Source organism: Ciconia boyciana, chromosome 1 (assembly GCF_034638445.1).
Source record: "Ciconia boyciana chromosome 1, ASM3463844v1, whole genome shotgun sequence".
In the NCBI taxonomy this organism is placed as follows: Eukaryota; Metazoa; Chordata; class Aves; order Ciconiiformes; family Ciconiidae; genus Ciconia; species Ciconia boyciana.
Genome location: NC_132934.1, coordinates 90,166,873 through 90,186,053, shown reverse-complemented (window position 1 = coordinate 90,186,053; position 19,181 = coordinate 90,166,873). Strand labels below are relative to the sequence as shown.

The window sequence follows — 19,181 nt, the reverse complement described above, 5'->3', positions numbered from 1 at the left end:
GGGTATTAAAGTAATGTATGGTAGGGTTAAGGAAATTGTCTTCTGTATGTACAGCTAGCTGCCTGAGGGGGCACAAAGGAGTTAATGTTTTAGGGACACTTTTAATGGAATCTGACCATTTAAAAGGCTCATTCTCCTCCCTTGCACACTCTGCTTGGACTTAAGCCCATACAACCTGCCCCTACAAGTCCTTCTTAACCTATTGTTCCACTCACCTTCTTTCAGATCCTGCCTTTTGTCTGGCTTCCCCAGCAGAGCTCACATACACTGAAAGATAGCCAGTAAGTCTTGAAGCGAGCCAGGATGAGGTATGGTTCCCTAAAAATTGTGGGGCTCATCTTTTTCAGTGTCCAACTCCCATGGAAGCTGGTTTGGGAAGTAAATGCCTACATGTCTTTGTGAAGGAGTCCCCAAGTCCCTCAGCCAAAAGACGAAGGCAGATGCCTGGGAGGCACAAAGAAAGGTTTGATTTGTAGATTCTCGGGAATCAGATCTCCTGCAGGTACTGGTACTCCATTAATGTACTTAGTATTTGACTGTTAATAAGGAACATCATGAAGGATAACTAGCAACAACAGTGCCTGCCCTGAGGTAGCACCCAATGCCTACCCAGGTGCTGCCTTTTGCCAGCTGCTGTAGAGGTAATAAATCAGTCAAGGGATGCCAAAGTTCCGTTTCCAGAGGGAAATAATGATTTTACTCAAAAGTGGAGTGTTCCTTCCTTAATAAGGGACACTTAGCAGTATGGGATCTCGTCTCTATTCTCTGTCACTCCCTGACATGTGCTGATGTACCCTTTTTTCTAAAAGCCACCAACCCTCACTGGATCAATGAGGCCTGATCAATTGTTTTTCCCTCTGAATTATCCATATGGGGTTGTTAGCTGAGCTGCTGGCAGAAAACGAGAGACAGCTTTCTGTCTGTTTACTGTAAAGAAAGCTAAGCAAACTACAGGAGGGGACAGGCTGCAGGATATTTACTGTCAATACAGCCGGAGAGAGAAAGGAGATATAAGGAGAGGGGAGGAGAGGGGAGCAGAGGCTGCAGACTGCAACCCAAATGAATGATCTGAGTGTAAAAATACCCATGCAGTTTCAGACAGAAAGTGGGTGGATTGAAGTCAACAAGGGATAGCTGAGAGTGTTTAACAAATGCTTTATTGAAGGGCTAGTGAAGCAGGGAAGTACTTGTGGCACACAAAATAATAATGCTGTGCATGAGCATACTGAATCTGCAGTGCAATCTGAAAGGCACTTCCAGATCTGCCCTGAGACAGAGCAGTAGCTGGGATATTTTTGCGTGTGCCTGCATGCAAGACCCACCGTTTAAAAGCAGTAAGATGAATAATAATGATTGAACTTAGAAAATAATAATTGGAGCTAGGTTTCCGAAGCAGCTGGATGTCACCATTGTAACTCAGACCAGAATTTTTTTTTTAAATAGGCATACTTCCTTGCTTCTCTCTCCTCTTCTTCATCCACAGAGCAATTAGGTGACCTGAGCTTCACAGGGCAAGAAGGCTCTGAGCAGCTCCCTCTGAGTGCCCCTCTCCTTCCAGAGGCAGGTGAACGAGTGAAGAGTGAATTCACACTTTAGAGAGCAGCGAAGACCATCTTGCCATGAAACCATTCACAGATGAAGATGTAGAAATCTACATCCAGAGCAAGGTAAGGCTTTATCTGTCCAGATTTTCTGTCTCCCACACTAGGTGTTGATTCTGAAGGGTGCCAAACTTGACAGTTAGTTGCTTGCCTGCTGTCTTCATTTCTGAGACAAGACTGGGTGAAGTTTCATGAGAACTGTATTTCTAATGAGATTTCTAGGTTTCTGTTGCAGAATGTTATCAGGCATCTCAGCTGGTAGCCTAATTTTTCAAGGTGCTTGTCCTCTTCTTCTTCAGAGGTCCTGAATTTTTGCTCCCAATCTGGAATTCCAGATGTGAGACTAGCTGTAATTGCCAGCATTTAATCTAAGGAAAGGTCCTTACCTCTCTCCTTGTCCAGTGGTCTTGACTTGACAGAAACATGACCGAAACCACACCAGGGGTTGCCTCTAAGAAAGATGCATGTAATCTTTCTCTAGAAAGAGAAAGAGAGAGAGAGAGAGAGAGAGATTGTTGGAATTCACTCATCGGTCTGTCACCTCAGCTAAGGATACTTCACTATACACCATGATTAAAATAACATGCCTCATTAGCACATGCAGGCTGGAACCACATTTTCTATTTTATGAGATATTCCAGCATTCGATTTTTTTTCCCATTATGAAATGAAGTAAAACAGAATAAAATCATCAATTAAACAATACTGTTTAATAAAGGTAACTGTAAGTGAGCCATAACATTTTTTAAAGCTGACATGTTTCATCACAGTACTTAGCTAGTTCCTATTTTATAGTCTGCTTTCCCCAACAAAATGCAAGACACCAAAATGAAAAATCATTTCAAAATGGAAAACTGTAAGGCTTTCTTTTCTGTAAAGGGTGAAATATTCTAGTACCATGAAGGGGCTGGTAAGAAAGGTTTGTTTTCTCTATGGAAATGTTTTGGTGACAAGTAGATGTATTTGTAGAGAACTTTCATTTTCAGCCATGCAGTGTTGTGCGCCGGAAAATCATTCCATGAGAATCTGTTCAGTGAGCCATAATAGTGAACACTTCTCTGAAGATTTATAAAGTGGAGCTACAAAGGAGGGAACAGAGGGAAGCCATACACAGGAAGATGCTCATATGACTGCCATAAGCACAAGGAACAGAAGCAGAGCGTAGTTAAGTGAGGCTCATAGTTGCCAATATTTTAGGTTCTACTGAAACTCTGTTTTCTAGCAGCCTTCCATGGCTGGATTCCTAGTTTCTGCCTGCTCTTGAGTCTCCTGTCCAAGTAAGGCTGCCTAATCTTCAGGCAGCCCCAGATCTGCTTGTCAAATGCTGCCTGGTTTTGAAAATAGGTCAACCACCTGGTGCAATGAATCTCTATGATACCAAAGATTTCTTTCTTAAGCCACGCAGCAAAGGAAAAACTCAAGTTGCGTATGGAGTGGATGTGACTGGGTAAATAAGAACAAGCCCAAATGTTCTTAACAATCCCCAGTAAATCCCAGTCCTGCTTCCTTCCTCCATAGTAAAACCTTAATTGACATTGTTCTGGTTTTGTGCATTTGTTTTGGCACGATTTCCAAAGTTAAGGCCTGGTAAGGGGAATGCCAGTAGGTGGTAGAAGTGGCTGTCCAACAAAGAGCTTATTCTGTCTCTTCTCCCAACATGCCCGTGCTGGTGCTAAAGACGTCTTAGATAAATGCCTTGGCTCTTCAGAAGCTGCATTCACTCACTCATATTCTGTCTTCTGATTTTTATGCCTTCTCTTCTGTAGTAAGGTTATATCTTCCAATAGCATGACTAGGGAGCCCATTGTGGTTAGCAACAGTTAGCACTATCTGTCACATGCCCTTTGTTCTTTTATCCCTGCCCCAGTGATGAGGAGTACATGCAGAAAGAGGTGTTTAGTGATACCTCCCTTAATAGGGTTTTTGAGAGTCTATACTCTCTTAAAGATTTCGTGACAACTGCCATAGCCTAGCCAGTAGGTGATGAAGGCACAATTAAATGAGGCCAGGCTGGGTTGGATGGATTCTCCCAGGATACTGGAGATGGCAGAAAGTGTTTCTAGCAGGTGCCCCTTAGAGAGAACATAGCATAAGCAATGGATACAGGGGCACTCTTAGACTGCTGTTTGAGCTGACCCACAGTGATTGTATACTTTCAACAGAAAAAGTCTGGGGTTTGTGTCTAAAAGCTCTTACAGGTGGACAACTTGCTCCACCACTCACGCCATTTGCTTCTTGGAGAAACCATTAGGTGCCTTGTCAAGCAAGTCAAGCTTATTGGACTGCTCTAAGGAGTTCTTCTGGATGAGCAAAAACATGGCGGACAAAATAGCTATAGTTACAGATGGAGAAGTGCCATAAATGAAAACTGAGATGAGGAGGTGAAAATGAACATGGGCTAAAATTTTTCAGTATAAATTTTCTTAAAAAAAAAAAAAAAGGTACTTGTAAGCTAGCTAAAACTTGTCTCAGAGAACAAGGATGAATTGGAATGAGGAGGAGGGTGAATTACTAGGGAAGTTAAAGGGTATTATATAAACATAAGGAGCTATGTGTTGTTAACACAGCAAAGAATCAGGATGTCAAGAGTAGATGAGAGCCCAGCGAAGGGAATATGATGCTGCTGTCTGATATATTTTCCACTTGCAAAAACTATCCAAGCTTAGTAAAAATTCTGTTAACTTTGCTGGCTGCGGGAGAGATATTCAAACAATTGACTAACACTGAACTGGAACAAGTTCAGTGTTAGTCAATTGCTCTTCATTGGTTAATTGATGTTAGGCAAGCACTAGTCCTTTTTAGTCCATTGTATGGTCAGTTGTTGTGAAGAAGTGCAGCTATTTGTCACCTCCCAGGGCTTGGGGACACATTTCAACACACTTGAGTGTTTTGTCTGACAGTTCAGCATTTGACAGAAAGGTGTCCATTTGGACTTTTAATGAAGTGCTTGTCAGTGCTATTTTCTAAAAGGGAGAAGAATGTTGCTTAGGTGCTGAAGCAGAAGCTAAGCAAGCAGGACACTGGAGCTTTAGAATAGAATCACAGAATGGTTTGGGTTGGAAGGGACCTTTACAGATCACATAGTCCGCCCCTCCTGCCATGGGCAGGGACATCTTTCACTAGATCAGATTGCTCAAACCCCCATCTAATCTGACTTTGAACACTTCCAGGCATGAGGCATCCACAATTTCTCTGGGCAACTTGTTCCAGGGTCTCACCACCCTCATTGTAAAAAATTTCTTCCTTATGCTTTTGCTTCCTTTTGCCTTGGTCTTTGATAATAACACAAGACTGTAGCAATTATGTTTGACTGTGGCAATTATACTTGATCATTCACTTTAGCCAATCTGTTAATGATCTAAACACTCTTGTTTCATGCCTGCAAATAGCCCAACTGGGGTTTTAGTTCTAGCTTCAGGTGGGTTTTCATTTTCTGATCTAGTCCTTTCAAACGTCTCATCTGTTTCTGAATTTTGTTCTTGCCTCCAAACAATGAGATTTAGTAGAATATGATGAGGAAAAATAAAAAGCAAGAAGGAATTAAAGCAAGAACTTAAACCAGATGAGATAAAGCATTAGTATGCAAAAAAGCACAGTAAACGGTCTTCATCTCTCACCCTGCATAGGTAATTCTGGATGAATAAGTAATGAGGAATATTTTCATGAACGTCACTAAAAGTAGCTGAATCTCCTCCTCACTTTTGTGAATGTGTAAGGATCTTTGGGAAATATTTAAATGTCCTTTACTAACATGGTTCCTCCATGTTCCTCCTGTTGAATCTTCTTGTTCAGATTTTGACCATCCCCTTATGCTCTATGCATTTTAGTAGTATGTGAAGTTTCAGGTTAATCTGTATTTTTGAGTTGTCCATACTTCATCTCAGTCCGTGCAAGACACAGACCTTCCATTGAAATAATTTTTAATAAATAATTATGCTACTACTGCTTGAATTGAAGGACTATCCATCAAGTCACACAAACACCTAGTCCCCAGTGGGACTACATGTGGAAAGATACCTTCTCACCATCTAGGAATGGACTCTCATATGTACTTCAGATATGAAGACAGTATGGATACTTTCAGCATATTATGTAGGCATCTAAATGCTAATGCACAGGGTATCTGTAATTCTTGACGTCTTGTCAGCTCTTCAAATGAAACATATCCTGGCTCCAAGAATGGCAAGTATATGCAGGGGAATAGCTGGGTATTCTGCATCAAAATGGGTAAAGAATGAGACTGTAGCTGGTTGGTAGCAAACTTATCCATGAAATGAACTCCTTCCCTTCCATCCAATGGTACTGGCATGGAAATATCAATTAATGCTCAGCAGTCTTGAGTATTGGTCCTTCTGTGTTCACAAGCAAGAGCTCTGTTTCATGGCAAGTTGGTTGTAACATACAGGGAATGGTAAGTTTTATTCCCAGCGCAGCACAGGCACACATGTTTCAGGATGCTTTCAGTCAATTGTCTGTTTTCTGTTGGAGACAAAGACTGCAGTTACCTGTAATACGAAGTGTGTGTCTTGGAACTGACAGGTGGAACGGCGACATTATCTGGTTTCCAAAGCAGTGGAGGAAGTGCAGAAAGTCATCCAGCAACTGACTGCAGAAATCAGCTATAAGGCCACGCGATTCCAGGCTATCTCCAACTCTGGCATTCACAATGAGAATATTAAGGTATGAACAATAGCTCTAGTATACTCTGGCAGCTTGTAGGCAGTCAGTAAGTGATTTCTCCATTGTATAAGTGTCTGTATGGACAGGTACCTCACCCAAAATGCCACAGACAATGTGTTGACACTTCACTGTGTAAGTTCTAATGACTGACTGGGTCGTAGGGACTTACTCATGGACATCTTACAACTAGAGGAGCATCAGAGAGGGCCGGATAAATCAGGCAGAGCCTCTTTTTACAGCTGCTGCTTTTACAAAGAGAGTCTATTGCCAGAGCTGTCAATCTGCAAGCAGAAGCCAAAGCTCTTTGGGAGACAGAAAGAAAAACTTGTACAGCAGTAACATGAGAAGAAAAAAATACTCATGCCTTCATGAGCTATGACTCATATTTTTCACAGGTGGAAAACCTGTCAACTCACTAAAAAAAGATAAAAATAATCAAAAATCCTTCTTCTGCTAAAAACATTAGAAAGCTCCTTCAGAAAAATATGGTTTTTTCTTGGTCATGGATTGGAACTTCTTTTTTACGGGGAAGAAATATGCTTATTGGTAGGAGAAGTTAAATGCCTCCCCATTTTAGACCGTCAAATACCAAAATAATAATGTCCTATCCCAGCTGTGACAGGAGAAGACTGGTTATTTCCTCTGACTACTTAACACAAGAATAACTAGTGTAAGGATATAAGAAACAATCATAGCAATGGCAACTTCAGATGAAAATGATCTTTTTCATCTGAAGTAGTTTACGTACTCTAGCTATGTCAACCCTTACACTAAAATGCAGCCAGTTACGGATCAAAACACACCAAACATGTAAAAGCATGAGGCAACTTTTGCAGCTGTCTAGGATTGAAAGGGGAGAATTCTGTGTGTATCAAGCTGCTGAAAGGATATAGAGGTGGAGGCAGAATATAATCATCCAGTCTGAAATGTGGCTATTGTTCTGGGGACAGAAACATTCAGATTTATATCTTTCCTGGAATTTCGCATATCCCAGGGCATGTGGTCTTGCCAGTAGGAATGACCACAGTGATATAAAACGGTGCCACATTTTGGGCCACGTGTTCCTTAGTGCCATAGTCTGCCATCCACCTCTCATGCTGGAACAAACCTGCTTGGCTAATGAAGTCTGACAAGACCAGGGTCAGGGTAAAATTGCTGTTCTGGAGAGCAAAGCAGAACAAAACCAAGGCAATCTATTCTGAGCAGTAATTTTGTATTACGGTAGGCTGATCTGAACAACCTCTGTGTAAAAGGAATCCCCAAATTTTATTTTCTTAAAAAGTAGCACATTTGTTATTCATACTTAACCGAACCCCTTGCTATAAACTTTTCAGAACTTTCAGCTTCTGATTAAAAGGACTTAATTTAACATGGTGAGGGGTCTAGGTTTATTGAGAAGCTACAAGCCTCCTTCTAAATAGGCTCAGTGGGGAATATAGAAGAAAAGTCTTTAGATATTCAGTGTTTTTCTGTAACCCAGGGGACGAAGTCAAAATCTTTAATAAGAAATTTGAAATAAAATTCAGATGGACAAAATGGAATATTGTATTTTTAAAACATTTAAGTGTTTGGTTTTAGTTGTGGCCTACCATTTTTGCAGCTGTCAACTGTGCAGGGCCGATGCAAAGGCTGTGGAGGCTTCAGTAAGGTGTAATGAGCACGTTAGTGTCCAGAGTAATTACTAGTACAGCACTGCCCAGCAGCATTGCCAAGTGTTTAACTCTGTAACCACAGCGGGGGGGTGGATTTCCCTTTTAACAAATAGGCTCGAAGGAAGCTTGAAGCTTTGCTCTGTGAATGAATGACCTGGCACATGCTTTCTCTCTGGTCTGTGTCCTTCTTGTTTTTCTTTCTGCTTCTCTCAGGATCAGCCAGCTTTACTGGCCAAGTGGTCAGCTATGCTTCGGGGGAAGCGCCCATTCCACCCATCCATCCAGGTACAAAGCCTTCCTGCCACCTGGTGCCTGTGGGTTTGTGTGCCTGCTTCCTCCTTGCTCACCCTCTTCTCCAGACAACTTCACCCACCTAACCGATCCTCCCACGACTATTTCATCCTCTCCGCAAGAGACTTGCTTTTTTGCTCAAAGCGTAAATATTTTGTTTCTAACCTAATGCTTCTGCCTCCCTGGGATATCCTGGCCAGGATTGCAAGAATGAGGCTATATTTAATTTCCCCAGCATACTGCAGGCAGGTTTTTAATACAGCAGAATTAGCCATAAGTTACACACCCCAGAATTTGAGGCTCTTGTTCAAGCCTGTGACTTGCTGGGGCCCATGGTCTGCATATGGTGCATAAGACCATCGTGTGACAGAGCATAGGTGTGGGACTGGAATTTGTTTAGACCAAGAGGACACCAGCTGCCCAGCTTTACAGTGCCATCCCCAGCCTTGTGATTTCTGGTGTTTCCTGGTAAATCCCAGGTGGAGGAGCTTTGTGACTTGTATTTGAAGGCATTCACATGACACCTGCAGCTCTTCCCTTTAAAATCTGTTGGGTGCCAGTGCATACAAGTTGGTATGGGAAGGAATGGTTGTTTATCTGCAAATGTGGCCGAGGCAATGAGATGAGCAGTAACTGCATGACAGCCATTGTATTTTTGCCTTCTGGAGCCTAGCACTTCGTTCCTGAGCTGCTCACAGGATTTCTCAGCCCCACCAAACCTGACTTGTGCAGGTCAGCTTGGTCTGCAATGTCATTCTTCCAGTATCCTTCTGCCTTTAGGTGGTTTATATTTGACAAAAGAAGGGCTTTCTGGTGTTTCCTTTGCCATTTCTGTGCTTCTTGCTGGCCATCTTTTGTATTTCAAATCTCTTGCCAGGGAGCAGAGAAGACCGGCTGCTCCCTGTGGGAAAGGAAGCCAGGAGGTGAGCGTGACAACACGGCAGTGCCTGCCCCAAGGTCCCCCAGCGAGGCAGACCTAGGGAGGGCAGCTGGGGTCAGCCGAGAGTCTGGATCATCAGGCAAGTCTGTGCTGATAATGCAGGTCTGAGGTCAAGCCAGGAGCACTCATCAGGGTCAGGATCAGGCCCAATGACAGTAACAAGGGTTAGATGCAGTCTATTGATTGCCCCATAAGTCCGTAGTGGCCAGGTGGGTCTGAGGTCAGGCCAGGAAGGCAGTCTGCAGGTAGGACAACAAGCTCTATGGCCAGGCACAGGCATAGCTGTCACACAGCTGGAGACCAGCACTCCTACAACATAGCCCAGCGCTGAGCTGAAATGGGGGTCCCAGACCCATAGGCAGAAGGTGTGGGTAGAAGCCCCAGAAAGGCTGCTCAGGGATATTAAAGCCTATTAAGTGCCCTCAGGACCCTGGCACCTCTGCAGTAATATTTTAAATCAGCTGAGCTACCAGGAAGGCCACTAGAGTGTTTTTATTATTACAGGAGCGTGACAAGGGCATTCAGTCACCTCAAGGTAACTACCTTGCAGCAACAGCTGTCACTTCACATCCTGCTCGTGCAGCAGCTTGACCTTATTAATCCCATTGTAAGTTAGGCTTGGTAGCAAGTGGAGTTTAAAAGCTTCTGAGTCAACACGGTAAAAGTCTGAAGGAGTTTGAACACCCTCTCTGAATACCTGGAGCCACAGTCGCCAAATGCTTCCAAACTAGTGTTTGGAGATGTCTGGCTATGCCCTGGGCCAGTATGAGGTTTCATGGTATTTATGTCGTCTTATTTACTTTTTGCAAATACTGGTTCAGCACTGGTTTTATTGGAAAATGGTCATTCCCACAGTGAGGCCAATTAATTGGCTTGCAAACAAGCCTGTATGAGGGTTTGTTGCCCACTGGTTACTGTTTCCATCCTTACACTGTTTCTGGCTTCTGCTCAGCAGATGCAGGTTCATACAATACAGCTGGCCAAGACCTGGGTTTATTTCTGAGAGTGCCACTGCCCGTGTAGGCTCAGGCATGTCACTTGCCTCACATCTCTGTCTCTTAAAGGATAGTCATGCAGAGTGAAATACTTGTAAAATGAATGGGCCATAGCCTTATTTTACTAATGTCTCTAGTGGACTTGGAAAGAGATCGGAGAAGTGCACTTTTTGACATAGTTATTACTACTATTGAACTCTAGGCTCACCTCTAGTAATAATTCTGAGGTAATAACTTGCACTACTTTGTTTCCTTTTGCTGCCTCTCAAAACATGCTCTCTGATGTCTTCCTGCTCCTTGGAAGCTGCTAGTTATGACATCTCATGCAATTGCAGGCTAGGAATAACAAGGAATGGGGGAAACCATGGCAGGTGTGGTGGCAAATCAGTCAGTGTGCTCTTCCCTTCTATGGGCCATAGCTGACACATCGGACTCCTTCTAAAACAGTTTCCTTTTAGTCTGTGTACTTCCAAAGTAACCCTCAGACAGGCATGGAACAGGTCCTGGCTGTAATCAATTACTCCCATCATACCGTGGCCTTTCCTCCTCTCCAAAGTCCCCAGTTTTACCTGTTGCTTCCTTAACCCTCTTTTCCTTACTCCAGGCTCATGGATCTGCCCTTGTCTCCTCTCTCAATCTCTCTGCACTCTCCTAGGTCTTAGCACCCAGCCAATTCCTCATCACAGTCCCTCTGCGCGGCCTGACCGGGTACAGGGAATGCCAGGTACGGCACTGGCGTTATTACACCGTGCATGGAGCCAAGCTCCTCTCCTCCGTGCGGGACCCTGAGGAACTGCATCAATGGCTAGAGGTGGAGCAGTTCTCAAAAAGCCTTCAGCAGTGGCATGAAACGGATGTGAACATCGAAGGTGATCTGGTTCCAGCCAAAGTCCTTATCATCTTCCGGGAGCTGGTGGAGAAGTCGATTATCTCCTGTAACCTCTCCAGTGAGTTTAGTGGGGACAGGTATAAGGGGAACCGGCTGTCTTCTGCAGCTGGGGAAACCATCACACACACAAAGTATTTGTTTGGTTGACATGATCAAAAGTTAAAAAGCAACAAGCCCCTCCAAAATCAGGGAGCCTTTAGCCCATTTCAGTGATGCATGTAGACCTGCATTGAGGATAGAAATAAGTAGTTCTTGGCCTCTTCATACCCAAGATGTTTCTCCTTTGTTAGGAATTTGGGTAGGGTCTCCAGAAACATCACCCTTACAGTTCACCCAAGATGCAACACAGATTTTCAGAACATTTAGGAATTTGTTTGGGAAAAATCTTTTTTCTACTGCCACAATATATCTAGACTAGCAAGGAAGATATTATAGGAAAATTGGATACAGGGAAGGTGCATAAGTCAGAGGAGAAAGTGCTTGAAGATTTTTATAGAGCAGATAATGCTCTGGGGAAACCTTAGCTGCCCATAGCTTTCCGCATAGGGTGGTGGGAACTAAGCAGAAGGACTTCTACTTAAGCAAAGTCTGTTGGACAAGTACTCTTTTCCCCAGCGCCCAGAATACTCCAGTCCCATTCAGCAGAACTGGACTCAGGAATTTTGCTTTCAGCAGTGGTGCTGATCCCTCTGTGAGCAATCTGAAGCGCCTGTTTATTTCCTGTGGCTATTTATACTAGAAGTGCTGATCACTGACATAATGCAATCAGTGGTGCAAGCAACATGCCTTCATAGCTGCAACATCTGTAGCAAGATGCTGCCTGAACAGTGATCCTCATACTCAATTCTTAGCATCCTAGAGGTGTGGTATAGACATCAGCTAACCCACACTTGGCTTGGTCCAAGCTAAATAGTCAATGTCCATCTTTTCACATTAAGATACTGTGACATGATCAAATCCAGACTGTGGTGCCTCCTCTCATGGCATGTTTCCAGGATGACTTTAGTCATCAGCAGCCTGATATGGGTCTTCTGTATTCCAGAGAAGTAGGAGCCATTTCCACTCATCTGATTGCACTCTGAATTTTAGTCACAGCAGAAAACATGTTAAAGTCAAGCTCAGCTAGACCATTGCATTCTTCTAGGAAATATTTGTCATCATAGAAGTGGAAAGGTTGATGGGAATGAAATTTCACCATTGAGGCTCACAGAAAAGACCAGATGGAATGGGCTTGCATCTGAGGCTTTACTTATGTGAAAGGCATTGTGTTGAAATGAAAACCTGCCACTGTGTCTAGCAGCAGCACATCAAGTTGTTGAGCCAGGAGAGGTACTTCCAAGGGACCCAGGGAGTGATGTTTGGGCTGATGATTCTGATGCCTTTTTTGTAAGGAGGAGATTGACACACACAGAAGATGAGCTAAGATGAAGTCAGGAGGAGTAATTACCATTTTTGTTTGTTTCTGTGAAGAATGAACTTCCTTCATCCCACAGTACAATTAAAGTTACAAAAAATTTTCCCTGATTTCATTGCTTCCCTGTTTTTTTAATTCTTTGAGCACCAGCAAAACCAGTTTTTGAGGTGTCTCACCTTTCATTGGTGGAAAAATAGGTAGCACGATAGCAATGCTTTTGGAAATACTGTGAATGTATTTACATGCCGACACTGCAGTTGCCCTAATGCCTTTCAGCTGCTAGGGATCCCTGCTCAGGGCTTGGGAGCAGTACAGTTCCTGTTTTGGTGCCAGGCTTGGCTCAGCAGGGAAATAACATGCAGATTTTACTGAGGGTTATAAAGTTCTGGTTGGGATGGACTCCACTATTTGCAAGGTAATTCACCCCTGAGCTTCCTGGAGGAGATGCTAAATTACCATTGGGAGTATGCAGATATTTCCTCTGCGAGGGCAGATGATGTTCATCACTGTCCCTTCAAGTCTGTTGTGTGGGCTCCTTGTGGAATTGCTCCTTAGCCCATGCCAGTCAAAATGAGGTGGGTTAACACACTACTATTTAACCAGCTTATGGTAATCTGCTCCGTCTTTTATTTCAGTAGGTTAGAGCATGATCACGCGATTGGCTCAAATGGCAAAGTTGAAGGGATAGTGATCCTGCCAGAGTGACAGAGAAAGCTGGAGACAGAAACTTCTTCCACGAACACAGCTGGACCAACAGGAAACATCTCACTAAGTCCATTAGTTGCAGCTTTCATTCCTTTCTGCTCTCTTAGAGCACATTGTTCCTGGAGATGAGCCACTCTTCTTTCACTGAGGAAATTTCTTTCCTCCAAATCACCACAGAACTAACTCTTTTAGACTCTCAGCAGTCCCAGTGAGGCAAGCAGTTAGCCCTTTTTGTATGACTGCTCTGCACAACAGGCCATAAATTCTGGCGTTGTCTTCTGTGCAAATGCATCTCCAGAAACAAAACTTATCGATACCCCACAAAACATTCTGAATGACCGGCACGGGTAAGTCATTTGGTCTGATCACGGGTTCTCTGAAGGAATAAGGAGATCTTTAGATATGACATGTTCATCTGGTTCCCTCTAATCTGCAGTGATCTCCTTGTTGTATTGTACCATTAGAAATGTTAGGTTGCACCAGTTGTCTATCTGTATTTTTAAGAAGCTGGTCCTAGGATTTAAGAGGACCCACAGAGGAAAACAAAAGCAAGGTAAAACTGAGAACTGTTACTCCTTCATCTTCTTTCTGTTCTCATTCCCCAGGGTAGATTAAGATGATAACTTTTTTCTTGTATTCTGCTTTGGGCACTGAAGAGAAAGTGTTAAGACAGAACAGTAGAACTGCAAGGCCCCACACAGCCCTTTGCTTGGCTTGTGGAAAAGGACATTTTCCTCTTTATTGTCTTCTCTTGCTGTTCCTTCACAGGTAAAGTGACGGTGCTGGAGAGCTTCAGCTCAGTGGTCCGGGTGGCTGTGGAGACCTCAGAATCTCAGGTTGAGGTGGAGCTGGTCCCTGCTGTGGAGATTCCAACTTGCTGGCCTGAGAAAGCCCGGTGGCCTCGTTGCCTTAAGCGTTGGCCTTCCCAGGAAAAAGTGCAGTGCATCAAGGTGAACAGTATAAAAAGCACTATTAACTCTGTGCCGGAATTTACCACACAGGTGTCTGACAGTGGTTTCCCAACTGAAGGACTGCATGGCAGGCAACAGCATGGTTGGAAGGTGTATTCTCTAGAGAAGTGATATTTCAAAGTATTCTGTCAGATTTTATTGGGATTTTTTTTCCCCCTTTACAGTGGTGAATTCTATGGAAGAAGAACTGAGTTAACTGTTTATTGCATAAGTCTCTTGCACACAGCTCTGCCTGTGTAGCTCAGTGCTGACGTGCATCATTCTTGCTGTTCTGCTCTGCCTCATGTAAGCCTTCTGCAAATGGGCTGCTATCTTAGAGTTTTCCCTCTGGCCTAACCCCATCTTTCCCTACAAAGCTCATGGCTGGATTCTGGCACTCCAGCTCAGCCCTAGCTGCCATGTTCCTGCAGGTCCAGTTATGCCTTCCAGTCCTGCACAACCTTCCTCTCATGCACGACCTGCTGCTCCATGGCAAAGTGCCTGCAGAGCTGTGCCTCTGCTTTAGTAGCACTGCTGGTACTGCACCTGATGGCTCTAGAGCTGGATCTCCTGGGAGTAACTGATGTCAGCACATGAGGAAACAAATCAAATTGCACAGTCATTTGACTAGAAATTAGGATGGGAGCATGGCCTGTGTTTGCTGCCTCTGCTAACCCTGTTTAGAATACACTTTGAGAGATGTCACGCATCCTTTTTGTGACATCTCTGCATTGCTCAGAGAAGTTTGCCTCTGATCTCGTGTCGCACTTCCCCTTTTGTCCACAGTCGCTTGGTTTCGACCTTTTGGCCCGCTCCAATTATCACTGGCAGCTCTGCTTCTCCCGTGCTGAGCATATACTCATGGAAGGACTTGATGAAGATGGTGGTTGTCGCATGAAGTGCTTCAGGGTCATGAGGCAGATGAAGGAAGATGTCTGGTGTGCTGGAAATAAGCCTGTCATCACAGCTTATCACCTTCAGGTAGGCATCACCATGATACCAAGATACGGTCTCAGTATCTGTTGCAGGGGCTTCCATGTCAAAATATCATGGTGTAAATCACTGCAGCGTCTATGTAACTTCTAAGGTAATTGTCAAAACTGCAGTACCATTTCATTACTTTACAGTGGCAAGAAGTTCAGTAAATATATGTTCCAAACTTCAACAAGAAACTAAAGCCTGTAGGAACACTTATGATTGCAGCAACATAAATAATGTTAGAATTGAGGCCCCTGCTCTGTTTTGACTTCACATAGGCATTGTAATACTGTCTTTAATTGCATGGTTACCTCCTGCTTTTTGACTATCCCAGCTATCCACAACCATCTATCTGTCTGAAGGAAAATTGTGCATTTGTCTTTGTGGATGTGCACCAAACAAAATTCTCTTAGGTGAGCATTATTTCATGAATGAGGTGCAAACTGACAGTTCTGGTGTTGTTTCACCTGGGGTGGGAAGGGAAGAAAGAGGTAAAGGGGTGGTAGCATCCTCCCTGCATGTACTTCAAGGTTCAAGATGGCTTCAAACAACATTTGTGAAGAAGAGACAGACGGCTCTGCTATGACTGTCCCCCCACATCTGACAGCTGCAGACGCTGATGGACCACAGGCAGCACCATTCATCAGACAGTAGAGCAATCCTGTTTTCTGGGCCTCCATCCTCCTGGAGCTGCCAGGGAGAGGCTGTTCTTCTCCCACCTTGAAGCCTCAAGCCACCAGGCTTCCACAGTAGTTACTGATCTTTTGGTGTCCAAAACCAGATGCAATGCCAAGATTTCTCCTAAAGAAAGGTTGTGACCATCAAATGCTATTGTAGTCATGGGACTAATCTAAGCCAAGATAGAGTCAAAAAAGACATGACGAGGCTGGTTATAGCTTAGCAGAATGCAAGACTTCTCAGTGCTTGTAAGAACAACCTGGTGGAAAAACTGTCATAGGTAGGAGAAAGTGGAAAACTATTTAACCATTAGTAACAATCTCTTTCTCTGGCAAAAGGAGAAGAGGTGCAGGAAGTGCTGTTGCACGGACTCTTGATCAAAATAAAAAGCTCTTTAAAGCTCTTCAGTTTTTTTACTGTAACTGTACTTCAGGCTTTTACTGCAAGACAGGATTGGTTTACCAGGCAGAAGGAATGCTTCAACATTACTTCCTTTTTAAAAAAAAAAAAAAGAGAAACAAGAGAGAGAAACTGTCAGTGGATAAACCAGCAGTTGAGCAGAGGCTTAGTGTTAGGTTTCTTCACATTATCAGGTTTCCCCTGTCAGAGGTATCCAACAATTACTATTAAAAAAGACTCCACATGAAAAAGGCCCTCTATGACAGAGAAAATCCTTCCCCCAGAAGTTGTGAAAGCCTTAGAGGAGCGAGTAAGTGCACTCATTATGCTTACCTCCATAGGAATGAAGTTCAAGATCAGGAAGTCTGAAAGACCTAGGTACATTTTGAAGGCCAAGTCTATGCCTCCAGTAGACAGCTGGCAGTTAGGGATGGTTCAGAAAATGCTGGGGATAGATCATCTGTTTGTCACCTGACTGGAAGAGCAGCGCTATTTTCCTTGCCTCCAGAAACTTCAATTGCAACTGCTGCCCATGGATCTTGCTGAAGTACTTTTAGTGTGACGAAAGGTAACTGCTCTGCAAGTCTCCAAGGAGTAGCTCTTGTAGAGGTACAGCTTGATTTCCTCACTACATCTTTTGTTCCCTGACAACATTAAAAAAAAGTCTTTGTGGTTATTGCAGCTGCAAACAAAACATTGTTCACATTTGAAAAGCTGTCTGAGAAGAAATTTGTTAGCAATACAACCATTGCAAGGCCTACTGGAGGAAAAAAACAGGCAATCCAGAAGTGTGGCTTATTTTGATGAAATTCTACCTCTGAAGAAACAGAGGAGTTGAAGGCTGTAGTTCAGCCACATCTCACAGTGTCTGTGGGTCTCTTTTTGGGTCGCTGAATCTGCAAAATAAAATTGGGATTCAGAGGACAGTAAGGAACTTAGCAGAATTATTGAACCCAAGATGGGTGGCGTTGTACTTTAAAAACTGATTTCAGGTTGACCAAGGCAGTCAGAATGGCTTTTTTGGTACAGTAAGTATAAGTACCTCAAGAAAATTGTTCTCAGTCATAGGAAAGTCTGAAAAATGCAACATGGGCAGCGTAAAAATAATACTATAACAGCAATAATCATATCCATTTTGTTATTTTAACTATGGATTTCTCGAATGTAAAATCACATAAAGTAAACTTGGGGGAACAGAGCATAGCACATGCTGTATCATATGTCAGAAAAAAAAACAGGCTGCACTTGACCAGAAAGCATGCCCTGCACCTGCAATAGTTGCTTGGAATCTCAATCTGTTTGGGGTGCAGATCTGTGCGCATCTTCAGCACAAATACAGCTGAAGCTAACAAATAATTTTGTTAATCTAATTATTCTTCTCTCCCTCCTTGCACCTACTGGCTTCTACATTTGTATAATAGGCCATTTTCTACAGCCTAAAATGGCTGGCATGTCTACAGAGGCTCCTGCTGCAGGATGGCAAATAGGCTAAGATTATTTTAGCAAGACCATTTTCCTTGGGCTCCCGGACCAGTCAATGGAGAGGGGCTCTTCTGGGGAGAGATCCTAACCAGGCACATCAGAGTTGCTCTGCCTGATCCCCAGAGGAGGCTTTAGTTGTGATCCCTCTGTCGCAGAAATGTTAACACAGGGAGACAGCAGTGCAAGTCTCTCTGATTTCCAAGGCTGTCAGCCATTTACCAGCACTAAAACTGCCTTAGTAAGCTATGTGAGCCCTCGACAGAACCTCTAACACCTCTTCTTTCCCATCTGCTTCTTGCAGACAGTGCTATTCTGGACGTGTGAAAAATACCCACGCACCAAGGATTGGCGCTGCTTCCCCGAAGCCTTTCTGAGGCTGGTGCAGAAGCTGCACAAGTGTGTAAGCCAGCACTTCCTCAAGCATTACTTTGTCAAGAACACCAATCTGCTCAAATATGCCAACACCAGTGACCTGGACCTGGTGGCCAGCAAGCTCGCAGTCTTCTTGGAGAACCCTGTATTCTGCCTGGACTAAGGCAGGAAAAGACCTCACCCCAAACCTGAGCCGATCCCCCGCCTCCTCTCCCCACCTGTGGTTGTTCTTCGTGTCCTTCCAGTAGATGTTGCAGCTAGCTTTGTAAGACAGTTGGCACATGCAGCGTGAAAGAGAAGTGTCAAGCTGGCAGCAGTGGGCGGTGAAAACTGATGGGAGGTATTGCTTGATGCCCAGCTGATCTAATTTGCTTTCAGCAGTGACAGCCTGCCTGGAAGCTACAGCCAGTGAAACCCAACTTTCTGTGTCAGTCAGAGCACGCAACTGCCTTGTTCTCTGTCTCTAGTCTTGCGGCACCTAAGCAGAAAGACGGTGCAAAGAAGTCTCGCCCAGCTGCCTACCGGCTGTGTAACATAGCACATGTATTGTTGCTGCCTCCCCCTTTCTCACAAGGGCAGTGGGTTCAATTCCCTGCTCACCTCACAGGCCAGCTCTGCAGAGGAGCATTTCTGAAGTGTACTGAAGCTGGAAGCTTTCTCAGAGGCACTTCGATGCCTCCATCTCCAATTAAATGGGATTCTGCTCCAGCACGAAGATAACCATGCTGCTAGTATTGAATAGCTCAAGGGAAGCAAGAGGAGGAATGGTGGATTTTGCCGCCTCCTCATTTTTCTCTCCTCCACTTCCATTTTTATTCCTGTTGTTTCAAATATGTTTTCTTCATGTTTGCCTTTGCCAGTTGCGTTAGTACCATACAACCAGGGGGCTTTGCCAGAGCAGATTTCACTCCCACCCCTGGCTCCGTCCAGCAGGCTGGAGGAGGAGCAGGTCTTTCCCTAGTTGTTAGCACCCACATATTTTTGGGTGGTGTACAGGAGGAGAATATTTTTCAAAGGCTGTTAGCTCCAAAACCCCCAGTGCTTTTAATATTATGGATGTTTAAAAAGAAAATCAGTTTTAGTGTTTCAAAAGAAGAGAGTTCTAGAATGAGTATAAAGAATGTTGGTTTTAATGTTATTAAATCACTGAAACTA

At 43.9% G+C, this 19,181-nt stretch overlaps 1 protein-coding gene across 1 annotated transcript; it reads left to right on the top strand.

The window, feature by feature from the left end:
* The first annotated feature begins 224 nt into the window (after positions 1–224).
* MAB21L3 (mab-21 like 3) lies at positions 225–19,032 on the top strand. The gene is made up of 7 exons (XM_072851119.1): positions 225–281; positions 1,484–1,667; positions 6,141–6,281; positions 10,815–11,106; positions 13,936–14,117; positions 14,904–15,098; positions 17,956–19,032. The coding sequence occupies exons 2-7, from the start codon at positions 1,620–1,622 to the stop codon at positions 18,187–18,189; spliced, it is 1,092 nt and encodes a 363-aa protein (XP_072707220.1). The 5' UTR covers positions 225–281; positions 1,484–1,619; the 3' UTR covers positions 18,190–19,032.
* Positions 19,033–19,181: the final 149 nt, after the last annotated feature.